This window comes from Coenobita brevimanus, chromosome 99 (assembly GCF_032717465.1).
Source record: "Coenobita brevimanus isolate Jiangsu-jjx chromosome 99, ASM3271746v2, whole genome shotgun sequence".
Lineage (NCBI taxonomy): Eukaryota > Metazoa > Arthropoda > Malacostraca > Decapoda > Coenobitidae > Coenobita > Coenobita brevimanus.
Window position 1 is genome coordinate 17,298,806 of NC_137052.1, and position 19,043 is coordinate 17,317,848.

At 42.9% G+C, this 19,043-nt stretch overlaps 1 protein-coding gene across 1 annotated transcript in view; it reads right to left on the reverse strand.

Annotated features, from left to right (window-relative positions):
• Window positions 1–4,197: 4,197 nt before the first annotated feature.
• Window positions 4,198–19,043, reverse strand: part of LOC145414385 (long-chain specific acyl-CoA dehydrogenase, mitochondrial-like) — a 54,017-nt gene continuing 39,171 nt past the window's right edge. The window contains exons 8-9 of the mRNA XM_080283923.1: window positions 12,473–12,600; window positions 4,198–6,370 (exon numbers count right to left, since the gene is read on the reverse strand). Coding sequence (XP_080140049.1) covers window positions 6,184–6,370; window positions 12,473–12,600 — 315 coding nt within the window. The 3' untranslated portion in view covers window positions 4,198–6,183. The remainder of the gene's footprint in view (window positions 6,371–12,472; window positions 12,601–19,043) is intronic.

The window sequence follows — 19,043 nt, forward strand, 5'->3', positions numbered from 1 at the left end:
CTTAGGGGTCATTTAGCACCCGTATATTTCTACACGTGGAACGTTAATATTCTCTTGTATGATAATGATGCAAATATGTCAATATTAAAATGTATGGAGAATAATAAGGTGCAATATTCAAGATATATCGCTTAGAGGTGCTAGAATAGCAAAGCTCGCGTGAATACCACCTCAACACACAAGGGGAGAATGCACAGATCTAATTCATAACTTAGACTTGAATTCTGAAAGGAAAACTGCTTCACTAACGAAAAGGAACTGCAATAGTAGTGACGAGGGAGTGAAATGTGGATGTGGATGACGACGAGGGAGTGAGAGGCAGAAAGGGAACAGAAAACGAAACCTGCCTTACTGAATCTGGGGAAAGCTCAGGGTAAACTGAGAAAGAATATCCATCACCATCCAGTCTCCCTGCTTGGCCTTCAGGGACAGTGTTCCCCACAGTGTTAGGGCTTGTACTGAATGGTAAAAAAAAAAAAAAAAAAAAAAAAAAATCCAGCCTACTATTGCCCCATCAGAAGACGGGGCTATGTTACTCTGTCTAGACATTTATAGGACGGGTGACCAGTTGCTCATCCCTGAATGGCATGAGGAGCTGTAAACTTCGGCCATCCTTCAGAATTAGACCCTTAAGAGTCACCAGTTAGAGCTCCTAAACACTCTAGCCACCTGGCACCTAAAAACTGTATGAGGGCGACAGGGCTATTGTACTACATGAATAACCATCACAAAGGTCCACTCTTGATCTCTCTCTGTGTGCACCAAAAAAATGTACCAAAGAAAAATACCCACAAGCGACATGGGGAATGAATTTTTTTTTATTCCTGCATGGCCTTCAATGACAATGTTCCCCAGAGTGTTGAGGCTTTTACATGTACTGAATAATAAATATATTAATTGGCCCTGTATTAATCAATAAGACATCCTACGCTTTAAGGGGCTAAAAAAAAACATACAAGGTGAGGTTGAGTAAGCTGTGGGCAGAAACAGCAGGGTAGGGACTTGCAAAGTATCCTGTTGGTGTGTAATATGAATTTATACTGGGTGTTTGGAGCCAACCTTACAGTGTCCTTGATTAGAAGGTGAGTTAGCCCTTTCAAACCAGTGACATCTTTTAAGTTTACTTTTGCAGTCACCAGTTACCAGAGTATTTAATCCAATTTAAAAATGCACCCTAGTAGGTGTTGCTGCTGCTGGGTTACCCCAGTTTGTTTTGTTGAGCAAATCAATCAACTGCAGGCAAGCAACCTTCCCTGTAGGGCCATCCTGTGCAATGAATAGGTGTTCCCTTGCAGCAGACAGCACCTCGCCAAGGTAGGGCGCAGGGAAGAACAAGGAGGTTTGGTTCCCAGATGAATGCTGTATTTATATTACTCCAACTAAAAGGGGCACCACAGTAGGCTGCACATCACCCCATTATTTGGTTATATGGTTAACAACCAACATTGTACTGTAAATGGTTTCCTGGGTTACAGGAAACCATTAGGCTTGTCACTCTGTGTGGTCATCTGAAGAGTAAAGAAGAGTTATAAGAAGTAACAGGATGGGTAGGTGAAAATAGGAAGAGAGGAGGGCACACAGAAAGAGAATAAATGTGAAGGAAGAAGTGGGCAGCACTACATTGAGTGGACGATGGGCACCTTCACCTACCACTGGAAGTGGAGTGGTAAATACAGAAATATTTGCTTACAAAGTGGTGCTAACACAACAGTACTTGTGTAACCATATACAGTACATGACAAGAAATAAAAAAAAAAAATGTATTGGAATCATCCTCGACAAATGTCTGGAATGTCATATCGTTTCATTTACAAAGGCTCCAACATGCTTGCAAGCATCAGCCTTGGTCACCTAATGGCAGTGCTCCACACTGCTCAATCTCCAGCAGCCTCCCTGTTCAGTCCCTTATCCCTGACGGCACACTCTACGAGCCCATCCCAGGTCTTTTTCTGTTTGTCTCTTGCAACGCTACCCCTGAAGTTCACACTTCTCACCTTCTGCACTCAACTGTCAATCTTCATTCTCTTAACATGCCTAAACCATCTCAATCTACCCCTCCATCACTACATTGCAGTCCCATCTTTCTCTCAATTCTTCAGTTGTAATCCCAGTCACCACAGGCCTTGCATTCAAGGCCCCTAATCATTGTAATTTCTGTACATTTGAGCCTATGAATATCCTCTTCCTTTACTGCCCAGGTCTCACTACCATATAGCACTACATTCCTAACACATGCTACATACAAAGATCCCTTTAACACTCAGGGGGAGCCCTCTCAGTGACAAAAGAGGCAACAGCTCCTTGAACCTCCTCCAACCACTCTATACTCTAGTCACAGAGCTAGCTCCAGCCCCACCTCCAGCATATATCATGTCCCTCAAATAACAAACCTCTTCCACACACACAAGAGAATCTCCAGTATGATCAATCCTTTCACGACTGACAATCTTTAAATGCCCTCTCCGACACACTGCACACACAAAATGTGTGTTATTTTGCGGTCTACCTCTAATACCACATTTCTTAAGCAATCACCTATCACAAACACTGCACAATATAAGAATTACTTCCCACACCTTTTTGGCAAACTGTCAATGACCTGTCCCTCTGCTTTGACAGTACTGCCACCAGCCCTAGATATCACCACTTTTGTTTTAGTCACATTTACTCTTAAGCCCTTGTGCCCCATACCATCACTCCACTTCTAAATCTTTCCTCCAACCCCCTTTCATTTTCTACAATCATCATCATCAGCATACATGTCCCATGACAGTTCATTTCTGAAGTCTCATGAGAGCTTCAGGCATCATGACAAACAAAAGGGAACTCAAGACTGACCCTGATGCACGACAACATTTACGGAACTCATCACTCAAATCTCCATTCACTCCCACCCGGGTGTGAGTATTCACATACATAACCATAACCAGTCTAACCAGCCACTACCTAATCCCAGTGTTTCTCAATGCCCACTTCATTACCTCCCTAGGGAGTCTGTCAAAGGCCTTCTCCAAATCAACAAGGTACAACTCTATTTCTTTCCTATAAATTTTTTCCCTGAAGCTGGTGGAGAATGAATATGGCATCAGTGGTCCCTCTGCCTGACATAAACCCAAACCACATCTCACCAATACTCATTCTTTCCCACATCATACATTCCAGGCTTCGCTCCATTTCCTTCATTACCTGGTCCAAAAGTTTTGTGCCTCTATAATTTCCTCTTTCCAGGGCATCACCTTTCCCTCTTGTACATAATTTACAATCACATTCTTAAACCAGTCATCTCGGACAATACACTCATACAAGTGCATTTATCAAATCAGTAGCTAAATCCATTCCTCTGTCTCCCGAGACCTTCAATATTTCAGCAGCCAACCCAAACACACCTGATATTTTCCCCGGCTGCATCCAGCCTATTGCCCTGCTCACAGTAGCAGCATCAAAGGCCATGATTCAAACAATGGATTCACTATCTTAAAGCCTCCCCTCTTTCAGACAAATGCCTCATTCAGCAACCACTTATAATGCTCTTTCCAGGCATCTTAATCTCCTTACTGATTACTACTAACTTTCCTTCACCATTCTTTACAGTGTTCACCTGCGATAACCCTGTTTTCCCTCTTCATCTTATCTGCCACCTCAAATACCATATTCTTCATTTCAGCGCTATTTAGGTTATCCAGTAAATGTTTCTGAGACTCAGATTTTGCCCGATATACTTCCTTTCTATCCCTGTGCTTGACAGCCAAGTATTCCTCTCTGTTACCACTCCCTTTCTATTCCTGGGAAAGTCTTCTTTTCTCCTTAACTGTGGTTCTACACCCTCATCCCACCACTATGTTACCTTATGTCTTTGATGTCCCCTTGTCCATCCACACACTGAATCAGCAACTCTCAAGTTAATGCAATTTTCTCATGACTGGTGCTGTAAATTAAAGAAATCAGTAAGTTAGCTTCTGAAGTAGTAACAAAAGTGGTAATCACTGTGTAACTTATGACGGCAATCTTTTGTAACTTATTATATACTGGGGGGGGGGGGAAGGACAAAGAAAACAACGACACATAATGAGGTAATACTGTATATGCACATAATTCAGTGGTGAAAGGTATCTTAAGATTATTAACTGAGTAGAACTTTAAAAATAAATTGCACTGACTGTTACAGATAGGACAAGGAACTCATGAATGAATAAGATCTTGTAGTATTGATTTATTTCCCTATGCTGCTCACTAACAATTACAAAGGGCCATTTACAATAGCAGTATTGAACAAAAGATAAGTTTTTAACCATGAACTCTTATCTTCACGAAGGTCTAAGGCATTGCCCCATTCAGAGGACTTGTTGAAGCGCACAGCACTCTCATAATCTACGTGGGTTTGGGGACTACATCTTTTCCTTGGCAATTCATTCAGCATATTACACCTCAATATATTGTTACATGTTATTGGTGCAAGCCAATATTAAGACAATACCCATAACATGCATGGGAAAATTAAGGTACATGCTGAATGTGCTGCTAAGAAAGAGGTGCTAATGTCCTATGCCACTTATCGAGTATAGCCCTCCGTCGCTGGACACCCTTCCTGACAGTAACCAGTAGCCCTTGGATGGAACTGAATGCTTGACCAACCCTGTAACTGATAGCATGTGCTCTAATCCACTACATCATGCTAGCTACAGCACTGAACACAAAGTTACCATACTCTTTTCACCTTAACCTGGCCCAGATTTTTTTTCTTTTGTAGCTTATTTCACATAGCTCAATGGCGGAAAGAAGACAGTGCTACGGTTCTGCATCCATTCCATACTATTGCCCTGTGACTGGCATCATATTCTGGTGTTAACCTATTGTTACAGCTGAGCATTCAAGGTGGAAAGCTGGCAATTTTATGCCAAATTAGAGTAAAATGCAGTTAAGGACTGTATTGAAAGTGGCATTGCAAGTTTTGTCGCACCTCCTATGCAATTTATTCTGTCAGTTACACCTTGATATTCTCCTCTATTTTATCTATATACACGCACTTTTAGAAACAACATATATTGCCTCAGTAATGTACAACATGATGAAAAGGCGTCAAAAACTAAATAAGTTGCTAAGGAAAAGATGTTACGAGGTCTATCAAGCCACCTACAATATGCCTGCAACACTCTTATCCAATCACGTTAACTGCACTGTATAATTACGCAATTTACAAGACAAAATGCATGATAATTATAAAGTATCATACTGTCTATGTCCTTTTCCCCAACACCACTTATCACAGAGAAACTTTACAACAAAACTAAACCCTCTTGCATTGTTATCATTGGCTGATTGGTGCTGGTTTTGCTCCTTTCTGATGATGTATCTATTACCTTTTTTTTCTTACCACCACCAAATAGATTAAAAATTAACATACACCTCCTGTAGTGAGGGGATTAATAAATGATAATGTATAACTAACCCTTCCGTTTAGTAAGTCCCTCCAAAGCTGAATAAAATTTCTGGTAAGAGCAAGAATAAAATCAAAATTAAACCCTGAAATCTGTTGAAATATTATAGTAAATTCCAGCTGCCTCCACACTATTCTATTCAGCTACTGGGAGACTTTTTAATATGGAAGAGGTAAATACAGCTTTTATTACCCTCTTTACTACCAGAGTCATTCTTCACTTGAATAAATTTAAAGATAGGCTGTGTAAGATTAAAAACACAGGGTGGTCCATGTGCCACATATCTCAATTCCTGTGTGCTGCAGATAGCTCAGTCAGCATTACCAGTATCTAGTGTTTTCCGTATAATTTACTAACTCCTATAACCCTTTTCACTTCTTTACATCCACTGATTGTGTGGTTGATTATACACTTTTAACATTAATTTGACCCACATTTTTGTCCTTTTCCAGCTTATTTCAAGTAGATGAGTGACAGAAAATGACATTGCTTTAACTATATATCCTCTCCATACCACTTTCTCATGACTGGCATCCTAATCCAGTGTTAATATACTGACACAACCCAGAGTTCAAGGAGAGATGGCAATATCAGGCCAAGTTAAAGCATACCCTAGTAATTTCAAGAAGCAACCCAAACATACTTACTCCTAAAATCAGCAGACTAAACAGTCCTCACAGTACACAAGAACTGAGTGGACCACCCTCTATATCATCGTAGTGGAGTTAAGTCACCATACTTAAGGGATTTAAATCCTCTTGTCTCCAACAATCTGGCGGGCAATGAGCTCCTTCATGATCTCATTGGAGCCACCGTAAATGGTCTGCACTTTGGCATCGACGTAGGCCTTGCTGATTGGGTACTCCCACATGTAGCCCCATCCACCATGCAACTGAACACATTCGTATCCAACCTTGTTTTGCATATCAGTCATCCTGGAATGAATGTGGTATAATGAACTTTGGTGGAAAATAAGGTTAATATGGTGATGATGATGATGATGTTAACTAACACTTATTAATCTATCATTCATAACCTCTAGCCAAAACCAAACAACTTCTCTTAATACTGAAGGGATAGTCACTAACAAATATCCCTCCATCCTACACCACCCTCAGTAATATATATATCCACTGACTGTCAAACCAAAAACATCTGTATATTGGACACTCCCACAAGTAGCCCCACCCACCACGCAGCTTGAAGAAAATCAATCACAGTAATACCAGTGACTGCAAAAGCGGTACACAGTAGGACATTGTGTTAGAGGCACCTCAACCAGTCCTCAGAATCTTAAACAAGTATGACAGCAAACTACACCAAATATGCCTTGGGAAAATTTAGAAAAAGCCTAATATTACAGCATTTCTATTCCTCATGCAATATACTTATGCATTTTATACTTCCTGCTGTTGTGCATCAACCTATGTCTGTCTGGCTGAGCAGACCCATTAACCAATGGCAAACAACTGCCCCTCCAGTGAACTGATGTTTCCTTGCAGTTGATCCTGCATTTGCTTCTCTCCACCCAGTTAGCGGGGACACCACAGTAGGTTCCTCATCACCTCATTAATCGGTTATATGGTTACCACCCAGCGTTGTGAATGGTTTCCCGGGTTACAGGAAACAAACAGGCTTGTCACTCAGTGTAGAGCCTCATGAAGTGGAAAGAAGAGTAACAGAGACAGTATAGAAAGGGATAAGTGGGAAGCAAGGAGGACAGACACAGAAAAAGAATAACTGAAGTGAGGAAGAAGCAAGCAGTTCTATATTAAGTTAGTGGATGATGGCTTGTACTTGGAGTATGGCATAGCAGCAGTGCACTGACATCTAGCACCCAGCATAGACCTGCTGATAAGGGTGTGCTTATCACCCTTTGTCCATCCTTCGACCCATACTCGAAAACTCAACCTAATTTCAAATTCACCGAGCATGTTTATCCATCCATCATCCAATCCTATGTTGCCCCATGAGCAGTGTAGGAGCCCGGGGATAGGCAAGTTGCTCCTGACATTTAAGATGAGAGTGACCGACCTCACTCATCCCTGAGTGGCATTAGGTGAGCAAAAAACCCCAACCACCTTTTCGATATAAACCATCACTGACTCAATCCGACTGGAGCGCTCTAATTACCCACTAAACCACCAGGCACCAAAATATGGTTATATGGTTACCATCTAGCGTGGTAAATGGTCTCCTGAAGACTTTCCTGGTGTACGGGAAACCATTTGGCTTGTCACTCAGTGTAGTCATTCAGGCAGAAGGAAGAGGAAATAATGAAGAAATGAAAGACAGAGGAGAGAGTGTAAAGTCACCTGCAGGCAGAAGGACAAGAAAAGAATGAAGGAAAGAAAGACGGACGAGGATGGAAGGAAAGAATGATGGAGGAGGGGAATGGGCAGACACCCGTGAGCAGCAGTACATCGAGTGAGTGGATGATGAGCACTCCCACCTACCACTAGAACATGTTTAACATGTTATAATGAAGCCCAAACATGTTTAACCCTTTAAACGCGGATCATTGTGTTTGCGACGCTTGGTGAAAAGGACATGACGGCGGATCGTCGCGTTTGCGATTCTAGTAAATTTTGAATAACTGCAGGCAAGCAGGCTCCAGCTGGTATTGTCTATCAGTACCACCACCCTTTAGCTACAATTAGCATACTTTACCTTTGTACTACTGACCTCCGTTGTTGCCAAGTATCGCGTTTTTCCCCCGTCCCCCCCCCCACCACGGCCCGGCCAGCCTGGCTGTGATACATAGCAGCGCTCTGAGTGCTCAGAACTGTAAATCTGCACTCTCCTCTCACAAGCAGTTTATGCCAATAGGAAATGCTTGTTTCCCCAGTTGTAACACTAGCTTTTTTTTGCACGATTTGCCCCTGTTTAGCGTCAGTTTCCTGCAGGCTTTCAAAGTGACATTATGGCGAGTTCTAGCTCTTCCGAGTCAGTGCAAGCGGCCGACATGAACGAGAATAAAGTGACGGGCGTAAGGCAGAATAAAAAGCGCGCCGCGGTGATCTTTTGGGAAGTAATATGATTGAAAATAATGTAGTATACATGTTTTTAGCTGTGAAAATGGAAATGTTTGTTGAGTGACGGGAAGACTGCCGCCGTGCTGCATGTCGGCCGTACGCTTCGTTGATTTTAGCCTTATTTTCAGTGTTTATTGTACAAATACGGATTCCAAACTACCTTTACGTTGTAGTATAAAGTTTACTGTGACAGAATGGGGCTGTGGTAGAGGGGAAACCGGGTAGCTGGAGGTGTGAAAGTGAAGATTTGGTTACCCAACTTTGCAAGTCTCCACAAGTCCTTGGGTAGTCCACGAAGGCTCAACACCTGTCTCTGGAGAAAGCTGAATGTACGTACTATCTGCCATACCAAGTATAATGTTCTAGGGTTAATCTCTGATTTTTGGCTAATATTTTCCTACAGGTACTCAGACCGCGATACAACCCCGCCACTCGGGGGGGGTCGACTGTTCACGGCCGCGTTTAAGGGGTTAACATGTTATAATAAAGCCCAAACATATTCTTGGTATATATAATTACCTATTCCATTGACTTCAGCTACCAAATAGCCCATAAGACAAAAATATTTCAATAAACCAATATTTAAATGCCCAAACCTTTAAACTGTTTTTTCTTCTCCCAGTAACCCTAGTAGACCCTAGTGGCGCTTCACAATATTCACCTATAAAACATTATACATCGAAAAACACTCAACAGATACAATGCCAAGGACAAAGTATTAGGCAATATACAGACTCTGTAACTAATACAGTATTTCCAATTCCAGTAATGACCTGAATATTATTTATAAAAAAAAAAAAAAAAAAAAAAAAAAAAAAAAATTCTTTTTTCTTCATCCAAACACATATATCCTATTCTACTATGGAATAAAGAACAAATGAATGCATAAAGTGATATATCAAGGCCTTACTGTTATGTACATTTTCTTGTCATTGCCTGAGGTATGTCTATATTTCATCCATCACAAACACTGCTGGGCACCTGTCCTACCATTTCATCCAGCTGATCCTAGAACCTGTCCTTTTCTGCCTCAACCCTATCACAGGACACACACACAACAATTACTACCACTATCGCCTTTTCAAACTGGAAACTGACATATTAACATCTTGAGCTCACACACTTCTAATCTTTCATTCCCCTCTCTCACTCAACATTTATCAACAATGCAACACCCTCCTTGCACCATTCATGTGCAACCATGGCCAACCTTACATATATCACACTCTCCCACTCCACCACTTCACACCCTTCATCTCAGCACTATACTACCATGGCAAATCTTGCACTTTTACACACAATCACCACTTCCACCCTCTTACATTCCCCATTCTTGCCTCTCACATTCCACATGGCGATATGAACCTGCTCACTTTTCCCCATGTCCTGGGCAAGTACTTGACCCTCTAAGGCTCTCAAAAGTTTTGCAAACAAATAGAAATAACACGCAGTGGAACCCCTACCAACCCTCTTCCTATTCTAAAGGCCTGCAGGGAATACAGGATTATAAGGTTACCACCCAGCATTGTAAATGGCTTCCTGGGTTCCATGAAACCATCTGGCTTGCCACTCTGTATAGATTCACCCATAAATAACTGTACAGGTACAGTCACCCCAAGAAGTGATGGCAGAGTTTCAGACTGCTTTGGTCACTCTGCAATGAAGTACATTCAATGAAAACAGTGAATATAAGGTAAACATTCAATGCCTTCATCAGGTCATATAAAATAAATTATATATTATATTGCACTAAGAATGATGTAAAATGAATAACAGGAGGCAGTGATATTAGAAGTTAACACTTAGTTACCTTTCCCGATTTGAATGAATGTGAAATGTATTACTCCGCACGCGGTGGGCAGTAGGCCTGTAACTCCGTGTTCCTGATTTAAATGTTTCCCAAGATTACAAATACAGATGTTGTAGTTTTGAAGACCAGTTAAGGAAAATTATAGTGACTGCAATACACTGCTTTATTTTCAAATGCTATGGTGATGATCCAGCAACAATAAGGATGCCATAATGAAATTATTCTTCGTAATGATGACCCACCTGCAGTAGCAGCAAGACCATACTCTCTTTTATTCCATCTTCCTCTCTCCAATAATAATTATAATTAGCAACTTTATTCTCAATTGATGCAAAATTATTATTAGCTGTAAGGTGGTATGACAGATTCTGCCTTTTTCTCTTCCACTAAACAATAAACAGGACCAAAACATGAGTTCATAAACTCTTGCAATGCAAAACCACGCACTCTTTACTCCATTTTTTAATCTTAAAATCTGTCTTTTTAAATAAACTGTAATGTCCTGCTGAACAGAAAATGCTGATTTGGAAGTTTTGAATTCAATTATTTGTTTATGAACCTCTGCATTTTACTACTCTTGCTAATCGATTATGCACTGAGGATATCAGACTATGACAGAAGTTAGCATTCTGAATGGAGCTCCGACTCTAGGCAAACATCGGTTCTTTTTTTATACTTCTTTTGTCATATAAGACTTTGTAACTCCTTTGTGGTTACTTGTAGTTGAGTTATATATATATTAGACTTGTGGACGAGCGGTTGTTATACTTGAGTAGCTTCGTGAGTAGCTAATCTTCTTTCCCATTTGTCATGTAGTGACAGGAGAGGTAAAGAATAGTATGGGACTATTTTTATTTGTCTTGGAAATATTAACAAGTCTCTCACACAGAGCGACGTATAAAGTAGAGTCCTGCTAGCTATCTCTTTGTCTCTCTCTCAAGTTGCTAAGACCTTCTCCCTGCGACCTGTCTGTTCTATGGCTAGCTTCTTTCTGCCCTCTCTTTCCTAAAATCTGGTGAAACAGGAGACGTATCACGTGTGTTCCTTGTGAGTGGAAAGTTCAAGAAGCCTGTGTGTGAGTATGTGTGTATGTGTGTGTATGGTCACTAAGGCTTTGTTCACCGGTGGATTGCTGACAACTAACTGCATCATCTCCTTACTGGCCACTTCGTAATCTGTCGTCAGCTTTCCTCAGTGTAATTTGCAAGATCATTTCCCATTCCCAGGCTCGCATAGAGCTGTCTATCTATCTATTTATCTACCTATCTATTATGATTTGTAATTATAATATGGAGTCCTAACATATTGCTCGGTCACGCGAAAATGGCGTACCATCGACAGTTAATAGCCCTAACACTTTCACCAACAGCCCTCTGGCTTATATTAAATAATCCTGAGATTTTTCTTAATGGAAAACTGGCCAAAGGCAGTGTAATAACTGCATGTCTTTGAGTAATTGTTCTCTTTTCATGCTTGTTGATCGAAACATTTAAAATAGCTGACTGGCTACGCCGTCTTCCTGCTTTCTGTCGTCGTCCATGGAGACACTGGAAACTGAAAAAACAACTTTAAATCATTCCCTGATATTGTAACGTAAATTATTTTATAAGTAATAATTACTAACTTTTATTGTTTATTGAAGCTCCCTTTTGTTCAGTCTTATGCTACTAAAAAAATATTGCATGTTACCATACTAGACCTGAACTCCGCAATATTCCTGACTGTCCCTGAGCGATAGTTGTGAAATTTCAATTAGTTCCGTTTAGGATCTCCTATTATCGTAACTAACGAACTGCTTCCTACAATTTTGAAATATACAGGTATTTTGGCATTGCTTTATTGTTTTTTGTAACAGTTTTACGTCTTAGGATTCACCTCGTACAGATATAAGGAAGAGTATGTGCACTGTCGCTGACCGAAAATTTATGGATACTCCACCTTCACTTCTTAGGCCGACTGTACACTGCATGGGTGGATGATGGGCACCCCAATCTGCCAGATACTAATTATGTTTTTACAACAGTTACATCACCTTTATTATTTAAATTTTTACATGATTGTACAATAGAAACATAAGAACATATGAAAAAAAGATAACTGTAATATATGGCTGGGTCATGCTAAGTATATACTATACTGTAAAAGATGATCGGACAACAGTAAGACAAAGATAACAAAGAAGTGTCACTTACCAATATTTATTCATGGATGCCATGCTGCCATCAAGTTTGCCTACATTATGCAGGTCAATACACTGGTCCGTAAAGGCTCGACCAACACAGATTTCAGTTTTTAGTTCTGCCAGTTTGTGTTGAATTGTCTGAAGAAGAATTAAAAGTAGCTATCAAAAGTTTGGGTTTTTCAAAACTGATACTTACAAGACTATTGTTAATTCAATGAAGATATGGAACACTGTTCTAATCCGCACTAAAGTACTACAGTATGTATGTGACTGGCTGCTAAGAAATTCAGTAAAACATGTAATTTTGTGTGTGGGAGGGGGGGAAACACCATTCTGACACCATCTCTTATCAAAATACTTTTGAGAAGAATACCTCAATGTGAGCACAAATGTACATACAAATGCATGCATGCACACATACACATTAACTCTCACAAACTCACATACATTTCAAGAAGCAAAAGGAAACCCCCAACAACCATTCCATCAGTCAACATATTAACACCTGTCTATCTTTTTCTGTGTCTATTACACTTACAGAGGCACAGCATACTCTCCTTAACATTTTTCAACACTAAACCTACATGCACAGAAACCAACACACACAGTTTCAAGAATAAAAAGGAAATGATCACAGTGAATGTAAACACTGGGTGGCCATCATGACTTAAATGTTAGACTATCAGTTTGCATGGGAAGAATGTGTACACACAAGATTGTTGTACGTGGCCACCACAATTATCGTACAGTAAAAGTGAATTTTCCCATCATTATCATTAAACTAAGTATAACTTACAGTTCACTGTTCTACGGATTCAGTGCATACCAAACTGAAATGAACTGAAGCCTGACTGTAAGCAGGTCCATTAAAATGAGTCTCATTGTACTGCTGAAATGTCCTTCTTCCTACCAGATGAATAATTTTATGGTCTTTGTTTCGTTTCGTTTAGTTTTTAAAGGCTCCAACATGCTTGCATGCGTCGGCCTTGGTCACCTAATGGAAGCTCTCCATGCTGCACGATCTATTGCAGCCTCCCTGTTCAGTCCCTTAACCCTGAGGTCACACTTAATGACCTCATCCCATGTCTTTCTCGGTCTACCCCTCATAACCCCACGTTTTCGTTTTCGTTTTTAAAGGGGCCAACATGCTTGCATGTGTCGGCCTTGGTAACCTAATGGCGGCTCTCCAAGCTGCACAATCCATTGCAGCCTCCCTGTTCAGTCCCTTAACCCTGAGGTCACACTTAATGACCTCGTCCCATGTCTTTCTCAGTCTACCCCTCATAACCCCACCCCCAATATTAAGACTTCTCACCTTCCTCACCCAATTATCATCCCCCATCCTCTCCACAAGTCCAAACCATCTCAATCTACCTCTCTTCATCACAACACCAATACACTCCAGTCCCATCCTACATCTCAACTCTTCCATCATAAACCCAGTCCCTCCAGGCCTTGGACGCAGGGACACACTGCACATCCACCTAATCATTGTCATTTCTGTACATCTGGGCCGGCATATATCTTCCTCCTTCACTGCCCAGGTCTCACTACCATACAGCATTACACTCCTAACACATGCTGCATACAAAGACCCCTTAGCACGTAGGGAGAGTCCTCTCAATGTCAGGAGAGGCAAGAGCTCCCTGAACTTCTTCCAACTACTTCTCACCCTAGCCACACAGCAAGCTCCAGCCCCATCTCCAGCACACAACATGTTTCCCAAATAACAAAACTCTTCCACACACTCAGGAGATTCAATAGCAAGTTCAATCCTTTCACGTCTAACAATCTCCACCTGCTCACCCCGACACATCGTACACATAAAATCAGCATTATCTCGCAGTCCACCTCTGATACCACTACATCTCTTATGCACCCATTTATCACAAACACCGCACAAGATGGAATTACTTCCCACGTCCTTGTGGCAAACTGCACATGGCCACTCTCCCTCGTCTTTGACAGTACTGCCACCAACCCTAGATATCATCACTTTTGTTTTATCGGCATTAACCCTTAAGCCCTTGTGCCCCATACCCTCTCTCCACTTCCTAAACCTTTCCTCCGCCTCCCTTTCGTTCTCTGCAATCAACACCATATCATCAGCATACAACAACTCCCACGGGAGTCCGTTTCTAAAGTCACGTGAAAGGGCTTCAAGTACCATGATAAACAACATCGGACTCAAAACTGACCCCTGATGCACACCAACATTCACGGAAAACTCATCACTCAAATCTCCATTCACTCTTACCTGGGTGTGAGCACTCACATACACAGCCATAACCACCCTAACCAGCCACTCCTCCAAGCCAAGCTTTCTCATTGCCCACTTCACCACTTCTCTATGGACTCTGTCAAAGGCCTTCTCCAAATCAACAAAAACAAAATAAAGATCCCTTCTCCTACCAATATATTTTTCCTGAAGCTGTCGAACAATGAATATAGCATCACTGGTCCCCCTATCCGGCATAAACCCAAACTGCATCTCATCAATATTCACTCTTTCTCTAATCACACCTTCTAAAATTCTCTCCATTACCTTTATTATCTGATCTAAAAGCTTTATACCTCTATAATTTCCTCTTTCCAGGGAATCACCCTTCCTTTTATACACATTTACAATTACACTCTTCAGCCAATCATCTGGGACAACACACTCATAAATAATCCTATTTATCAGGTCAGTGACTAACCTCACCCCTATATCGCCTGAGGCCTTCAACATTTCAGCAGTCAACCCAGACACACCTGCTGCCTTCCCCACCCTCATCCTGCCTACTGCCTCACTCACAGTAGCAGTATCAATCAAAGGCGAAGGGCCAGACACTGGATCTGCGGGCTCCAAACCTTCCCTATCCCAGTCAAACTCCTCATTCAACAACCGGTTATAATGCTCTCTCCATGCATCTTTAATATCCTCACTGTTCACCACTACCCTTCCTTCATCATTCTTCACACACTGCTCACCTATAATATCCTGATTATCCCTCTTCACCTGACCTGCCACCCTAAATATCATATTTTTCCTTTCCCCATGATTTAGGTTATCAAGTAATAGTCTTTGTGACTCAGACTTTGCCCTGTATACCTCTCTTCTAGCCCTACGATTGGCAGCCAAATATTCCTCTTTGCTACCACCCTTCTTCCATTCCCGGAAAAACCTTCTTTTCTCCTTAACTGCAGCTTCTACACCCTCATCCCACCACCAAGTTACTTTATGTCTTGGTGGTCCTCTTGTCCAACCGCATGTTACATCAGTAACTCTCAAGAAATTGTTCTTGAGGGCTCTGTACTGTTCATTAACGCCTCTGTCTACAACTCCCTGTTCAGCCACCAATCTCCTCAACTTGTTATAGAAGGCATCCCTTACTATTTGGTTTTTCAGCTTCCATATTTTCCTCCTAGGTACATAAGACCTCTTTTTCATCACTTGTTCTTTATGCACCATATCACAAATCAATAGTTTGTGCTGCTGCACACACTCCTCACTTCCTATAACTTTAACATCCCTCACTAACCTCCTATCGGCCCTCCTAACCAGAAAATAATCTATCTGAGTGCTATTTCCCCCAGACTCATACATAATTAACCTACTGTCTCTTATCCTAAAATATGTGTTGCACACAATCATGTCTGTTGCCTCCCCAAACTCGAGTATCCTTTCCCCTTCTGCATTCCTTAGACTATACGCACATCCCCCATGCACTCCTTCGTAACCTTGTGCTGCTTCACCTACATGACCATTTCAGTCCCCTCCTAAAATCACTATCTCATCATCCCGCATACCACCCACTACACGTATTAAATCATCCCAAAATCTATCTTTCTCTGCTTCATCCAATCCTGCCTGTGGAGCATATGCTGATATAATTGCAGCTATCTTTCTACCTAACAGAATTTTCACTACCAATATCCTATCACTTACTCTCAAAACATTCATAACATATTCCACCAATTTCGCCGCAACCATCACACCAACACCTCCACCCCCAATATTAATACTTCTCACTTTCCTCACCCAATTACCATCCCCAAACCTCTCCACATGCCAAAACCATCTCAATCTACCTCTTCTCATCACAACACCAATACATTCCAGTCCCATCCTACCTCTCAATTCTTCCATCGTAAACCCAGCCCCCCCCAGACCTTGCAAGCAGGGACGCACTACACATGCACCTAATCATTGTCATTTCTGTACGTCTGATCCTGCGAATATTCTCCTCCCTTACTGCCCTGGTCTCACTACTATACAGCATTACACTCCTAACACGTGCAGGATACAAAGACCCTTTAGCACGTAGGGAGAGTCCTGTCAGTGTCAGGAAAGGCAAGAGCTCCCTGAACTTTTTCCAACTATAGTAATCACTCTAATATCCGGACACCCAATAACCGAACATCCCCACTACCCGGACATAATCGTCCTGGGATCCAACATTCCCAAAATGGTCCGATTTTTTTTTTTTTTTTTTTCAAGTCCGTAATTTGAACTTACCGCACGCGGCGCGGGAGAGCATTGTTTTGGCGCATCATTCCTCCGATGTCCGATAGAGCGCCGCTGCATCCTCCCCACTTTCCGCCTGTCTCTCGCCGCGAGTTCACGCTCGTCGTAATGGCTGCCTACGTGATCGCTTATGTGGTGGTGCCCTACCTGCTGCAGGGCCTCCTGCTGCTCTCGGGCCTCCTCTTAGTGTGTGTGATGATGGCCCCGCCACCTGAGAAAAGGAAGAGAGTGGTGTTGACTCTGGAGAAGAAACGGGAGATATTGGAGAAAGTCGATGCGGGGTGGTCTTCTTCCTGCATTCTCCCCGAGTTTAACCTGGCCCGGTCTACTCTGTTCGATATCAAGAGGTCCCGAGACAAACTCATGCAGTACACGGCTGACTTCTCGTCGAGAAGCAAACGCAACGTGGAAAGGAAGGTTAGGTTTACCCCCAAGTTTACAGAAATCGACCGATCCACGTTGATTTGGTATCAACAACAACGTGCTGCTGGTGTGATGGTACGTGGAAGGGAGCTGAAGGCTGCTGCTGAGAAGTTCGTCAGGCTTCACGACGCCCTAGACTTCAAGGCATCCGAGGGTTGGCTCTTCGCGTTCAAGTTGCGGCATGGCCTTACCGTAAAGCACATGGCGAAGCATTGGACGCTAACGAGGATGGAGTTGACGAGTTTCGGCACAAGGTGAAGGGCTTGATCGACAGGGAGGGCCTAACTCTCGGTCAAGTCTACAACGCTGACGAAACTGGCCTATTCTATCACTCGCTGCCAACGAACACTCTAGCCGAGGAGACGGAGAAGCGTGTACCTGGCCGCAAGCTTTCCAAGGAACGGATATCTGCTTTGTGTTGTGCCAGTTCTAACGGCATGCACCGGCTTAAGCCCGTTGTTGTTGGCCACGCAAAGCAGCCTCGGTGCCTTCGTGGGGTGATGGATGTCCTTCCTGTCATCTGGTACCATTCTTTGAATGCATGGTTCACAGCTGTGATCTTCAAAGACTGGTTTCACCGTCACTTCGTCAAGGAGGTCATCCATTACCAGACGAAGACACTGGGAATCCCGCGCAACCAGGTAAAGGCCCTCCTTCTTCTCGACAATGCACCTGCCCACCCGTGCGACAAGGACTTGGTTGCTGAAAATGGCCGTATTAGGTGCATGTTTCTGCCACCTAATACGACTGCTCTCATCCAACCAATGGACCAAGGAGTGATCGTGGCAACAAAGCACCTATACCGTCGGAAGTTCCTGGATGAGGTGATGGTTGTTCTCGAGGACGAGGACGAGCGCAGGGAGGGACAGGACACATGAGGCAAGCGGACTTTGGAAAACCTTCGCCGCTACAACATCAAGTCTGCGCTGTACAACTGGGCTAGTGCATGGAAGGAAGTCCCTGTGAAGACTCTGGAAAATGGTTGGTCTCGTCTGCTTCTCGGAACGGATGTGGAGTACAATTTTCTAGGCTTTGAAGTGGATGACTTCCATGCACGGCTACGTACGCACGGCGACGATGTAGATGTGGACGATGTTCGTGAGTGGTTGGATGACGACGAGGGCGATCCTGAGTATCAGACGTTGTCTGATATCGAGATCGCGTCTTCGGTCGCAGGTGTCAGTACCGAACTTGAAAATTCCGACGCTGAAGGCGACGATGATGCGGACTCCTCTCAGCAGGACACTACTCCAGCCATCCCCAAGCTGAGCGCACTCCGGGAACATCTGGAGTTCGTCCTAGACTACCTGGAACACCCGGACTGCGACAGGGAGATGAGGCCCTTGGGACTCATGGAGGAAGTGCGTGCTTTCAGGCAGCGCATCATCAATCGTCAGAATCGTCGGTCATTGCGTCAATCAACCATTGACAGTTTTTTCAAGCACGTGACCCCTGGTGTGCCCAGCCCTGGCTCCACTCCGTTGCCTCCCCAAGACAGGCCCTCATGCTCCGAGCCACAGCCCAGCACATCAGCCACGGTGGAGTCACCGCTCGACGTGAGTTTGTGGCTGTCTTCAGAGTCGTCTGCAGTGGGTACGCCATCACCACGACCCAGCGATGCACCCCTAGGTCGCCTGCCGGTGATACT